This window comes from Heptranchias perlo, chromosome 7 (assembly GCF_035084215.1).
Source record: "Heptranchias perlo isolate sHepPer1 chromosome 7, sHepPer1.hap1, whole genome shotgun sequence".
Lineage (NCBI taxonomy): Eukaryota > Metazoa > Chordata > Chondrichthyes > Hexanchiformes > Hexanchidae > Heptranchias > Heptranchias perlo.
This window is the reverse complement of record NC_090331.1, coordinates 61683348-61697731: the sequence shown is the minus strand read 5'-3', so window position 1 is coordinate 61697731 and position 14384 is coordinate 61683348. Positions and strand designations below refer to the sequence as shown.

At 38.4% G+C, this 14384-nt stretch overlaps 1 protein-coding gene across 1 annotated transcript in view; it reads left to right on the top strand.

Annotated features, from left to right (window-relative positions):
• Positions 1-9648, top strand: part of calcrlb (calcitonin receptor-like b) — a 63958-nt gene extending 54310 nt beyond the window's left edge. Inside the window, exons 8-13 of the mRNA XM_067987698.1 lie at positions 2417-2570; positions 4133-4193; positions 4310-4376; positions 4540-4758; positions 6001-6042; positions 7165-9648. Of these exons, the coding sequence (XP_067843799.1) occupies positions 2417-2570; positions 4133-4193; positions 4310-4376; positions 4540-4758; positions 6001-6042; positions 7165-7386 (765 nt within the window). The 3' untranslated portion in view covers positions 7387-9648. The remainder of the gene's footprint in view (positions 1-2416; positions 2571-4132; positions 4194-4309; positions 4377-4539; positions 4759-6000; positions 6043-7164) is intronic.
• The last annotated feature ends 4736 nt before the right edge of the window (positions 9649-14384 follow it).

Genomic DNA, 14384 nt, shown 5'->3' with positions numbered 1-14384 from the left:
CCATTGGTACCTGAAAATTGCATCAGGGTCCCACAGCCGGGGAAGGACCCCAATTTACATATTTAAGGAGGCTTCCACCTGTTTCGAGAGGGAGCAGTACTCGCCTGTTTTCCGGCCCATTGCAGAATGGCGGTGGGCCGGACGCCAGTGGAAATGAGGCAGTAAGTGCTGAACTGCCATTGTCGGCCTGCTACCGCCTCAGTCCCACTGGGTGACAGCCATGAAACTAAGCCCCTCTCCTTCTCACTGGGTAAGTAGGTAATAAACAGAAGTCCCAATTAATTGACAAGTCAAATAGAAAAATCTGGTGACACCTGGAGAACATAAGAAAGTATGAAAAGAGGAAAACCCTTTTGGCTGCCAAGTCCCCTCTTTCTGACTGACAATGTATGATCTGTATTGCTGTAAATCTTTACTTGAATCTTATTAAAGTGAATAATCACTGGTACATTTTCTATGAAGAACAAAATCTGTTAAAAAAAATGTTCACTGATCTTTGAAGATAATTGAATTCCACAGCTCCAGGACATGAATCTAATATTACAATCTACACAACTAACCAGTTGTATTCCACAGATAATATTCCCTACGACTAATGGAATGGAAATAGTAGATGATTTGGTCATTGATATCTGTACATATCCCTCGAACCTTCAGTCAATTTTTAACCAGATAAAAGGAGTAAATTAATATACTACTAACTGCTTTTGATGGGAAGCTGTTCCCTTTATTTACTCCTTTGGGTCAAAAAAAATTCTTTCAATCTCTAGCCTCTTTTGTGGATTGCCCCACTGAAAATATTTTTCAAATATATTTTCAGCCAACTAAAGATTTTATTAACTGTACAAATTATTGTATATTTTTACTCAGTTTATCAGCATTCATTCACAGAACTCTTTTCATCAGCTGCTGCTCTCAACATGATAATGAATATGGATCTTAATCTTGCTGACAGATATGATTTCCTTTCGAAGAAAATAATGTTCTCTTCATAAGTAAATGTTTACTGAGTCTTACATACTGTTAGTAATATTCAGCTTGTGTCAACCTGAAATTAGCAAATTCAAATTGGAGAAATGTGTCTGCAAGTTGCATCTTATATAATGATAGAATCATACAACACAGCAGGAGGCCTTTCAGCCCATCGTGCCTATGCCGGCTCTTTGAAAGAGCCATCCAATTACTCCGACTCCCTTGCTCTTTCCCCATAACTATGCGAATTTTTCCTTTTCAAGTGTATATTCAATTCCCTTTTGAAAGTTACTATTGAATCTGCTTCCACCACCCTTTCAGGCAGTGTATTCCAGATCATGACAACACGCTGCGTAAAAAAAATTCTCATCTCCCCTCTGGTTGTTTTGCCAATTATCTCATTAAGGATTGTTTGAAAGATTTCACTTTATTAGTTACTTTTTCACTTAAACAACATATTACAAGGAAATATCTGCTTGAACATATTTATGTTTATTTTCATTAAAACCAATACAAACAGTTTTGTGACTTGTATTTAAAGGGTTAATATTGAATCAGCAGTTCTGGCGCAACGGAAGGCAAAATCAGAAGCCAGCAACTTGAAACAAAATATCTTATCAAATCAAAAAGTGGCTGGTTTCGATGGAGCAACTTGATTTAAAAATGTATTTGTAGTGTGTTTGTACAATGTTTACTTTCTCAAATCCATTTGATTGTGAAATGTTCTGTTGTGCATAGGGAGAGTTCATTTCATGAAAATATGAACTTTCACATCTTTGGAGTGGGCCTGTTTTCTGTAGACACTGGCACTTTACTGTTTAATGTGGATATGGACTAAAGTTATATGACCTCGTAACAGTGTATTTTCTTTGTAGTTTTTTTAAAATACCATGTATTCTTTCTTTGCTATAATATAAGCAAATACGATACTCTGTGTGTTTCGGTGAAACATTATTTTAAATGAGCACAAGCCACATTTATAAAATGCCATTACCATGTACTATGTTTCCATATTTTCTACCATCCGTGATTAATTTCTGTCAACCTAATCAGGAATTGCTCCCACATGTTGCTAGGCTGCACGGAAATGCAGGGACGCAGCAGGGTAAATTTATCTGCTGTTTGTTCAGGTCGTCCTCTTTGTTTAATTGAGTTGCCCAGTTAATTGCATAACATTTTCCAGTTTTGGCACTATGTAATTAACTGTGACCCACTGCATTACATTAGCTAATTATAAAGCAAGAACTATTGTCTGAATATCACTGACTGCTCCCTATCTTAGCAGCCTTCTCTGAATAAAGTGGTCTGCTGCAAACTTGTTCTATATTTAGCGCTGGAGTAAAATACCACTTTGGTTCTCAAAGTTCTCATAGTTTCAGATGCAGCTTGTGCAAAGTGAGGTGCCCCTGCACAGTCTTACTGCAAGTCTCATTCTTCTTTCCAGGTCAGCTGTAAAGTGTCACAGTTCGTCCATTTGTACTTAATGGGCTGCAATTACTTCTGGATGTTGTGTGAAGGTATTTACCTTCACACACTGATTGTTGTTGCCGTCTTTGCTGAAAAACAACACTTGCTGTGGTATTATCTTCTCGGATGGGGTATGTACTTTCTAAAGCTCAGTATTGCAGTGAAGTGGCTCATTCAATGTCGGCCATTTTATTATACGTCAAATGTAGCATGCACTTAAGTATTCATTAGCGTTGCAGGAATGTTTATGGAATATATTTGCAAATTTTAATTACGTACAAGTAGTATTAAGAAAAATCCTGCCATTCTGAAAATGATCATTTTTAATTGATATTAGATACAAACTCACTTAATACTAGTGATAATAAGATTGTGAAGCAACAATTAAGATGATTAGCATGTGGAAGTGGTACTTCAAAATGCATGTTTTTGTTGGGGGAGCATTGTTTTTCATGCATGGGAAGCAGGGCAGAGCATTGCAGAAAAAAATTATAGAAGGTAAAGCACAAAATGTAAATATAAGCATTTCATGATTATAGCATTAGAGAGTGATTGCATAATTGACTCAACTAATGCACTGATTATTTTATTAGCCTACCAAATCATTTAAACTGAGTTTAAAGGTTAAGTTGAAAATGTTTGGATAATGTTAGCAGCCTGACACAGTGGGATAGATTTTCACCCTAGGTGGACTTCGGCTGGCAAAGTGCGTTGGCTGGCTGCCCAATGGTCTCGGTAGGAGGCCCAGTCCATTTTGTAGGTCGGACCTCATTAGCATTTGAACGGCTATATGTGAGTGGAAAATGAGCAGCCCTCTGGCTCCAGCCTGCTGCAATATTGGGCGGCTTGGCCAGACTCCGGGATGGAAGAAGGTTGATCTATGGGGGTGGGGGGTGTTGATCCCGGGAAGGGGTACCCAGAGCAGCAGTGGCCCAGGCTGGTTTTGTGGGGGCTACAGGAGCACTCCTGCTTCTCCTCCGGGCTTACAAAAATGGACACATACTCAATTGTGGGCTCCTCTTTGGCTGGACTGCTAGTTGATACTGGGCGCACGCTCTGCCCAGTACTCTCCTAAAATGGCAGATGGGGTCCGACGTACGTCACAGAATCCCGATTTGGATTTTAAAGGGGCCTACCACCTGACTGGGGCGGGTGCTTCAGCCACCCAGTGGTGGACCTGAAGAAAGATTGCAGTGAGCACAGCAATGACAGGAGTGGAGCGGTAAGTCATTCCCCACTATTTCCGGGGTGATACCGCCCTGTTTCCACAGGGCTGGAGGCCTCAAAATCCACACCGGTTTGTGCTATACCCTCATCTGTGACTGGTAGCCACTATGCCTGAATTTATGTGCTGTACCAGGAACCAAACTTGCCTGAAAGCAATGCTACAGCAAAGCCTATTTAAGCTATCTGCATATTAAAGTGTCCACTTTTCTTATTGATATCAATGCAACATTCAAGGAAATGGGTCATAAGCTGTTTCTATGGAGACACTAACATTGTATCCAGTGGCATTTCTGAAGGTTAATGAGTTAGCCAGTGCTCTATTAACTTTACATTACACAAAGGAAACAGCTGTCTGCCAACTACAACCTGCATGGAACAGTATCAGCAAAAGCAATCTATGTTACATCCGAACATCTATGCTGTGGGAAGCATTGATCACTTACCTAATTAATGTTCTATTTTACAGGGTTCCCACTTATTCCTGCCACAATACATGCAATAGCCAGAAGCTTTTATTACAATGATAAGTAAGTGATTTATATACATATATATATATATTTACATTTCAACTGAAATAACTATACTTTATTATTCTTTGAAGTAAGAGTCTACTTATTATTGAAATTTTGTCTCTTATATACAGTTGCTGGATTAGTTCTGAAACTCATCTGCTGTACATAATTCATGGCCCTATTTGTGCTGCCTTACTGGTAAGTTTGAATGACATCCAAGTACACTTTATTTATATAAGTCCAGGAAAAAAAATGGATCTTGACTAACGCAGTTATGAAGAAACTGTTAAATAGACAGGCTAATAAAAGAACACCTTTACATCAGAAAAAGCCTAACTGACATCCATTTTTGTTTTTGTAGGTAAACTTGTTTTTCTTGCTGAACATTGTCCGTGTCCTTATAACAAAGTTAAAAGTCACACACAGAACAGAGTCAAACCTTTACATGAAGGCCGTCAGGGCTACCTTAATATTAGTTCCACTGCTTGGGATCCAGTTTGTGCTGGTCCCATGGAAGCCGGATGGCCGAATAGCTGAAGAAGTCTATGACTATGTAATGCATATTTTAATGCATTATCAGGTAAGGATCATTTCCTAACTTGTAATTTACGTCATACACCGAAAGGCTAAGAACGAATGCATTTCCAATTAAATAATTCAATTGTCTGAGGAGCATAGCAACACTTTAGCACAATGCAAAAATCACACGATTCCTTTTTTTCACTTTAATTTTGCCGTTTGTAGAGGTAGTGGGGGAGTTCTCTTTTAAGAGTGTAAACTTGAGACTCCTTAATGTACAGCAGGAATATAGGCATTAGTCAGTGACTATTACATTTCTAAATGGGAAAGAATGAACAAACTCTTCAATTATTGGTCTGCATTTTTAGCAAATTGTTTTAAAATATATCCTCCACATAGAGGCCAAGTGACCCTTCCTCACCATATTTTGTCATCATATGGTGCAACAAGTTTCTGTTAAGCATCAGACTGCGCATGTGTTAACATAAAAGTTTCAGACTGCTTCTGTGAGAATTTAGATTCAGGTACAGGTATTTTGAAACTTACAACTCACATAAGCAAACAATCCTCTACTTCGACACAGGTGATTACATTTTTTTACCTAAGTATTAAAAGGCCTCACCTTGTGAAGCATTTGTTCTGATTTAGTTTACCAGTAAAATGATGTTAACTTGTAATTTTGTATTTCTTTTGTTGAGTTAATTGGTCGCAGTGATATTCTGTATTTTTTTGTGTGGGTTACAGATCGGCCAAGTGTCGCTCATTAGGAGTGCCAATCATTCAAAGAATTGAAACTTGCAGATGTACAGTTCCATGAGTGCTAGCTACCATCCAGTTACATGCTTAACTGGCCATTCTTCATGTACCTAGACAATCACTGTTCTTTTTAGCCTGTGCAGGGCCTCTTTGTGAATGCCTACACTCAGCCCCTCTCTGCTGACCTTTGAATACTGGGCCTGACACAAGTCTGTTGTGTCCAGCATTCAAATGATGCAAATGCTGGGAAGTCCACTGAAGGAATATTTCCATCATTTGCATCTTCTTTCCATACGCCTTCCGACATCTAGGCAGACACATTCTGTGCCACCTGACCCTGGAATTGGGAGATGGGTGGGAGGCTGGGTGGGAGGCAGGGTGGGAGGCAGGGTTGCAGCGAACACACCCCCAAGCACTTTCCCATCCTGCCATCACAGAAAATTCACAGGGAGCAGACAGAAAGTCTGGGCCACAATATTTAGCCCGTTTAGTTGCTACCTGGTAATGAAATGATGTTTTACTTGTAATTGTGTCTTTCTTTTGTTAGGGCTTATTGGTGGCAACAATATTCTGCTTCTTCAATGGAGAGGTAATGGTGTTTTTCATGTTGTGCTGCTGTTATTACGTATTATACTCTTTGAGAAACCATCTTTAGGCAACATAATTGAGGAAAGACCATTGGGCCCATCAAGTTCCTTCCTTCCCCAGACTTTGTACATCTGCTCCATTGTAATTCCATCCAACCCACTTAATCTCTTGAAGAAAAGTTCTGCAAAGATTGAGCTCCTCTGAGAAAAATATTTGTTACGATGCCATCTTCCAGAAGGAAAAGATTATCAATGGCATTATCAACCTGGTGGAAAATCTGGCTTGGTCAGGAGTAATTGAACAGTTTATATAAATATAGAGACAGTATAGTTGTGATCTTTTCTTGTGATGTGCTTGAGGGAGCATAATTTTATGTGTAACGCAAACTGTAGCTGACCTGTGAGTGTTTTGATTTTGCCACAGGTACAGAAACATAAAATGTGCTTGCAACTCTGTCACTTTGAGGAGCACAAATACTGCCAAAAAGGATAAAATGGGTAGAATCAGTAAGAAACTGCTCAATATTATTACATTAACTAAGGTCAACATGTGTTTATAGGACTAAAGGGAATGTAAATAGATCTTTACCGAATAACTATGATGTTTGTCAAATAGAATCACAATATAGATTTTATATTTTCCTTAATTTTCTTTAAACAATTGTCTGCTTATTAATAATTAATTACAATATCTGGCTGTATAAATCATGGAGGTTTTTAAATCTTGAAGCAGTTTGAATGCAGTTTAACAGTTCTAACTGTTACACACCAGCTACCCTTAGTAAAGATGAACAAAAAAGATTCTGTTTTTTAAAAAAATACCATTAAAACCCCAGTAAAACAAACCCAAAATTCTCCATCATTACACAAAACAAAACAAACCCCATACAGTTGTTATTGAAGCTGCAGAGTGTGTTGCTAATGGTGTAATGACTTAATAATATTAGAGGATTATTCTTGAAATAAAATTCTTAGTAGTAACTGTGGACTGAATTCAGCATCTGAACTGGTCTGTTCCAATCTGAAACTTCCACGGGATGTATCCTGTAAAAATTGAGATGAGATGACTGAGCAAAAGTTGGTGTGACAGAAATGATCTGAATCTCTTTCTCTTCTTGTGATAGGTTCAAGCTATTTTAAGACGCCATTGGATGCAGTACAACATTCAGTTTGGAAATAGTCTGACCCACTCTGAGGGCATGCGTTCTACCTCTTGCACTGGAACTTCCATTACAGAAGTACATGGAAGTCTGTATAATCATGAATCCAATAGTGAATATGTAAATGGTAAGAGTTTTCATGACATTGAAATCATTAGTCTGAAAACAGGAGAAACATACACCTAAAGAATAACCGAGAGTGCCTGTTGGTGATGAAGATTTCAATGACAGTGAATTTTCTCCTTTCACTTCAATGGAAGAGCTCAGCTGAGTCTGCACTGAAAGTTATTTTCATCATCAAACGCTACCCTATTATTTCCCAATCATTTAATTTACATGAGATGAAATGAAGGACATTACGGATATATTCGTGGCCTGTGACACAGTTGGAAGAAAGTATCCTCCACTGAAACAAGAGACTTGTAAATATTCTTGTATTTCTGGTCTTCAAACCAGCTGGTATTATTGTCTCATAAACTGTCAGGCAGTGAAGGTAGGTGCAATAGTAGATTCTAATTCCACAGAAAGATGGTCTTTGTCATGTTGATCAACTAATATCCTAATTACTGTACAGTCACTCACTCACTTGTGCCAACATTGTTATACAGCTGACCAATTCCAATCTCAGCTCGTGGTATAACTTCAACTTGTGAAGAAAAAAAAATCTTCTTAACATTCCCTCAGGGTTTAGGTTCACTGCCCTAATGATATATTAGTTTTACGTTTTCTATATTTTATATAAAAACAGGTTCTTATAATTGTCACATAAGAAAACAGTTATTACATAACTATCTTGCAGTATTGAATTTTTGAATTTCATAATGCTGGAAAATAAAATAGTACTCAATTATTGTAACTTTTTTTCTCTGTAAATATGATTTGTGATGTTTTGGTGTATTTATTGCTTGGGGAGTAAAAACAGTAACAAAATGTGAAACTACTCTTTTTACATTTTGCTGTTTTCTGGTATTGAGGCAGTATTACTTTTTTTGACTTGTGTAGTGTGTTTATTATTAACTCTCATAAATGGAGTAAACCTCTGCTTTGTGTGCACCAAGCTTCTCAAAGATTCCAACAGGACTTGGAAACTATACTGAACGTCTGGCTGCCCTTCATTTCTGGGGGGAGGGAGAGGAGAAGATTTGACAAAGTCTCTAAATTTCTTCAAGGACAAGCTGGGATGGAACTTTCTGAGGGCTGGGCTTATATTAAACATGTAACAAAATACATGTTTGGTTCCCCCATTTAAAAATTCCATGGGATCCTTTAACATTTTTTGAATCAATCCCATAATTTGTAAAAGGTGACATGACAGTGTGGTAACCAATATCTGAATCTATTCATCAAAGCATACAATGTTACAGTACAGAAATAGGTTCCTTGGCCCATCAAATCTGCACCAATGTTTTTCTGCGCAACTTGTCTAATCCCACTCAATTGCTCAATACCCTTTAGTATTCTCCTTTTTCACGCAATTATCTGAAAGAATTCATGGACTCTTTCAACAAATGGTTTGTGGCAGAGATTTCCACATTTTAACCTTCTGAATGCCATAACTTTTATAATCTCTCCTTATCAGAACTTATTTCAAGAAACCGAACAAGATTTTAAGCTGAAACAGGAAACCAGGCAAAAATTCTTTTAACACTTAAATCAGAAGGATAACAAAATTACCATAAGGATGAAGGAGATTAAAAAAAAAATCATAGTTATAATAAAAGGGCAACTGAACATTGTAAAAGCATGTCTAATATTTAATAACAAATAATTCTGATGAAAAGGGGGTGCAGACAAATTTCAGAATCTATTCTATGGATTGTGTGACATAAAGTTTCCAACAAACCTTAAATTATTCCACTGTAGCATAACCAGTTATAAAATATACATGATCTTATGGGGTAAATTGTGTATTCTGTAGGGAAAAACTGTGTTTTGTGGGAATGGAATTGAAGGGATTCTACAGGACAGATTGTAACTCCTACACAAGGTTTCAGTAAATAAAAAAAAGTGTAAGTTTTATTTCTGAAAATTTTAAAATACAGCTTTCAACCAAACCAAAGAGGATCTTATCTCCTCAAACCTATTATTTGCTGTATGAATGTCATAGCTTTGAGGGCAAGCATTTACTCATGGCTATTGTTGTGGTTTATTCATGTTTATTATTGTCTTCACTGAAAATGGTTGTGGCCACAGCTGCTGAGTGTTTTATTTTCTCACTGAGAGAATCATTTGTGTGATTATGAATACAAGGCAACAGTCAAGGACTTAATGAAAGAGTGCCATTATATACTATTAAGATAACAAGCCAAAAGGATGTCCTTGTGTGTTTAAATGTGATGACGGGTCTATGTTTCTGCAGGATGGTGTGACCATAACTGTATAAAAGGATTACATAGAAAGTTTTTAAATATTTGGAAAAATAAAAATAAAATTATTCATGTTATTTCACACGTGTGTCTGTTTTATTTTTAGAAGTGATATTCACGGGTAGCAAACTGAACCTTAAAAGCCAAACTTTACAGCAAAATTTAGATTATGCTCTATGCTGCTATGATGAACAATAAAGGCAGTGTGCTCTCAATACGCAATATGGAAAGATAATTCTAGTCTTTTTCTATGTGACATAGCTAAAAAATGATGGGATCTTTAATTTGCTTTCTTCAGTGACAGAATTATGCTGTTCTTGACCAACAGCAACAAACCTGATCTTCCTTGACAATTCTATTATCCGCACTCAAACCACAACTTCCTAGTCCAGGGGATTTGTTGGCTTTTTGTCCCATTAATTTCTCCAGTACTTTTTCTTTACTGATATTAATTACTTTAAGTTCCTCACTCTCATTAGACCTTTCGCTCCCCATTATTTCCGGTATGTTTTTTGTGTCTTCTACTGCCGGCACAGACTCGATGGGCCGAATGGCCTCCTTCTGTGCTGTAACGATTATATGATGCCGTGAAGACTGATACAAAATATTTGTTTAATGTCTCTGCCATTTCTTTATTCCCCATTATAATTTCTCCTGTCTCTGCCGTTAAGGGACCACATTTACTTTCACTAATCTCTTCCTTTTTACATACTTGTAGAAGCTCTTACAATCTGTTTTTATATTTCTTGCTAGTTTACTCTCAGATTCAATTTTCTCCCTCTTTATCAACTTCTTGGTCATCCTTTGCTTATTTCTAAAACCCTCCCAATCTTCACCCTCACTACTCTTTTTTGGCAACATTGCAAGTCTCTTCTTTTAATCTAATACTATCCTTAACTTCTCCAGTTAGCCATGGTTGGATCATTTCTCCTGTGGAGTTTTTATTCCTCAAGGGAATGTATATTCATTGAGCATTATGTATAATCGTTGACGAAGTCACAAGCTGTACAGTGCTCAACATGTGAGGCCCCACGGCCCTACCAGAGAGAGAAGTTACAGTGAGACAGAGTTCCTGTTCAACCGCAAGATGTGTTGTTTCAATATTGAGTATCAAGCCTTTGAAGCTTTATCACCATCATTCTGCTGGGTGTGTGACAGTTGAAGGAGCTGATTCACTGCAATTTAACATCCTGGATACCTTATTAATTTCCTTGAGACCGTGTCCAAACTGTCGATGTTAAAATAGTTTTACTTACTCTAGTTCTCTATCAAGAAACCAATTTTATTGTGCTGCTGCCTTCTTAACATTGTCAGGGCCACTGTTTTGGAGTCAGGTCTCCAAACAGTTAACCATCCCATTGTGCATTTAGATATTGCACCATAAGAACTTTTTTTAGTGATTTATTATGTAGTTGCTGAAAAAAATGAACCGTGCTACTTAAAAGTGCTGAGGATAAACATTCTAATGATACTTTTAGCTTACCCAAGGCTTTTGAAACTAAATTTAGGGAACTAAAATACCCAGAGTTCAGAAACATTTTTCATGACTGAGAAAATACTGGTAATACACTATCAACCCCAGGCTCCCTTCAATAATGATGAAGTCATATTTAAATATGTTTCTGGGAGCATCTGACAGTCTAGCATACAAAAGCTTGTGAGCATGAATGTTTGCCATTTGTTGGGTTTAAACATATTGCTTTCTTGAACCATATATCCTATTGTTCTTTTTCTTTATGCTTTCACAGTCAAAATACAGAACACTGAATTTAGATTTGGTATTTGAAAGTACCATGATCACTGCCGCAGAGTAAGTGTAATTCTCAAAGATTAAATTGTGTGAGAAAAATTCAAGGTAAAATATGATCATGGTGTTGCAAAAGTGCAAATTTAAATATTACATTTGTTAAATATTATTGAAACAGCAGGGATAGTATGAACACATCTGGTACCAATGGCAAAATTACAGTCAAGTGTGTTCAGAAATAATTTTAATTATTGCTTGAAGGCAGTCAGGTTTAATTGTATATGTAGTGTCTTGAATATCTGACAAATGCTGGTAAAGGGTGTTCAACAAAAGAAGGTTTCAGATAATAATTGTTCAGAGGTTTATTGTAAGAATTACTGTATTTAAGGTTCAAGTGCTCCATCATTTGAGCCCTTTTTTTGGCAAAGGGTGATGAAAAGCAGTCACCAAGAGAAACTTCTTTTTCTCTTTAAAGATATGATGACTCAGGATAGGTGATGATTAAGACTCTCGTCTCAGTCTCAGTGCACCCTTCATACCTGGATTTCATTGTAATGGCAGAAGGAAGATCAAGATCACTGAGAAACTTTCAATGCATTAAGTCTAGAATTCTGGATTTTTCCTTGTACTTCAGTGAAGCACTTTGGGATCATAACAGGAGTAGCCAACTACATCCTAGGGTTTTAAAAAAGGTGGCTGCAGATATAGCGGATGCATTGGTTTTGATCTTCCAGAATTCCCTAGATTCTAGAACAATCCCCATGGATTGGAGGGTAGCAAATGTAACCCCGCTATTGAAGAAAGGAGGAAGAGAGAAAATATGGAACTATAGGCCAGTTAACCTGACATCAGTAGTAGAGAAAATGCTAGAATCTATTATTAAGGACATAGGGGATGATTTTAGGAGGCGATTTTAGGAGGCAATTACAGGTGCGTTAGGGGTGGGGGCGCTCTGAAAATTGCGGAAATTCCATTTGGGTTTGGAAGCTGACTCCAATCCGCCAACTTCCGAGTTTCTCAGGGACCCACCTGTGTGCGTGCGGGTGACCCAAAAACAGAAGTCCCGCCGGCAATTAAAGCCAACAGGATGACAGTTGAAGAGCCAAATGTGCCTCATTGAGGTACTTAAGGCACTTTACCTGTGACAGATTAAATACTTAGAAAGATTTTTAACTTACCTGGGCGGCTTGCCCAACGCTTCTGATTCACGCCTGGTAAAACCAGGCACGAAGGGCCGGATCAGGGAAAAAGAAACAAAATAAATTAAATAAAAAACCATAGACGGAAGTGAAAACACTAAATGAACCTACCTTTGAAACCTGCTCTGATGTCCGATGTCTCCCGCTCTGATGTCCCCCTCTTCACCCCCGAACTTCCCCCGATGTCCCCCTCTTCACACCCCTGATCTTCCCCTCTCCCCACCCCCGATCTTCCCCTCTTCCCACCCCGCCCCGGTCTTCCAGTTCAGCGCCGGATCTTCCATTCCGCCCCCCCCCACAACCCCATTCTTCCATTCCAGCGCCGAATGTCGTCTCGATCTCTCTCTCTTTCTCGCCCCCCCACCCCACTCGCGTTGCAGTCCCTGACGTCAGCCAGCCTGTCAATCAGGCTAGCTGCCAGGCGCGAAACCCGGAGAGGACGTTAATCATTATCAATCAACGTGCGATCGCGCCGGAAACGGTAAGTTTTGTTCATGGAGTATAATGTGGGGAAATGTGAAATTATCCACTTTGGTAGGAAGAATAGAAAAGCAGAATATTTTTTAAAAGGTGAGAGACTAAAAGATGTTGGCAGTCAGAGGGATTTGGGTGTCCATGTACACGAATCACAGAAACTTAACATGCAGGTACAGCAAGCAATTAGGAAGGCAAATGGTACGTTAGCCTTTATTGCAAGGGGGTTGGAGTATAAGAGTAAGGAGGTCTTGCTGAAATGATACAGGGCTCTGGTGAGACCACAACTGGAGTACTGTGTACAGTTTTGGTCTCGTTACCTAAGAAAGGATATACTTGCTTTAGAGGGGCTGCAACAAATGTTCACTAGATTGATTCCTGGGATGAGAGGGTTGTCTTATGATGAGAGAATGGGCCTATACTCTCTGGAGTTTAGAAGAATAAGAAGTGATCTCATTGAAATGTATAAAATTCTTAGAGGGCTTGACAGGGTAGATGCTGAGAGGCTGTTTCCGCTGGCTGGAGAGTCTAGACCTAAGGGATCATAGTCTCAGGATAAGGGGTTGGCCATTTAGGACCGAGATGAGGAAAAATTTCTTCACTCAGAGGGTTGTGAATCTTTGGAATTTTCTACCCCAGAGGGCTGTGGGTGCTCAGTCGTTGAGTACATTCAAGACTAAGATCAATGAATATTTGGACCTAAAGGAATCAAGGGTTATGGGGATAAGGAGGGAAGGTGGAGTTGAGGTAGATCATCAGCCATGGTCTTATTGAATGGCAGACTAGTCTTGAGGGGCTGTGTGGCCTACTCATTCGCCTATTTCTTATGTTTGTCAGTTGTTTTCTCAACTCAGAGAGCAATTTGTGATTTTCTCTTTTGGAACTTAAGGATGGACCAGTTGAAATAAATTAGAGTATGAATATACAAAGCAGAATATAGTGTTTCTGATTTCTATTGAATCACAGGTACTCCATCAGTCTTATGACAGGATCACAGAATCCATTCACCGAAAATTCCAAGTATTTGTTTGAGGGTATGTTTCAGCCTTTGTTAAGTATACCTGTTGGGATATGAATGTGCATTTCACAATGTGCTCTGACTTGATTGAGTGAATGGGTACAAATCAACGTTACAGACTGCAATGAGTGCTTTTGATGCAGACAACAACATCACAACCAAAGTGCATTCCAGGGGAGAGGCCACAGCAGACAACAATTTCCAATTAGCACAGCCATAATGCATAACCTAAGTCTACAGAGAGCAACTAATGACTATTTGACAGAGCTGTTAGTGTAATCTCTAGTCATTAAAAATAGGAACAACAAATTATTAATAAACAAACATAACAATATTTAAAGAACCATCAAACGCAGAACACGTAATACCAAACTCATTCT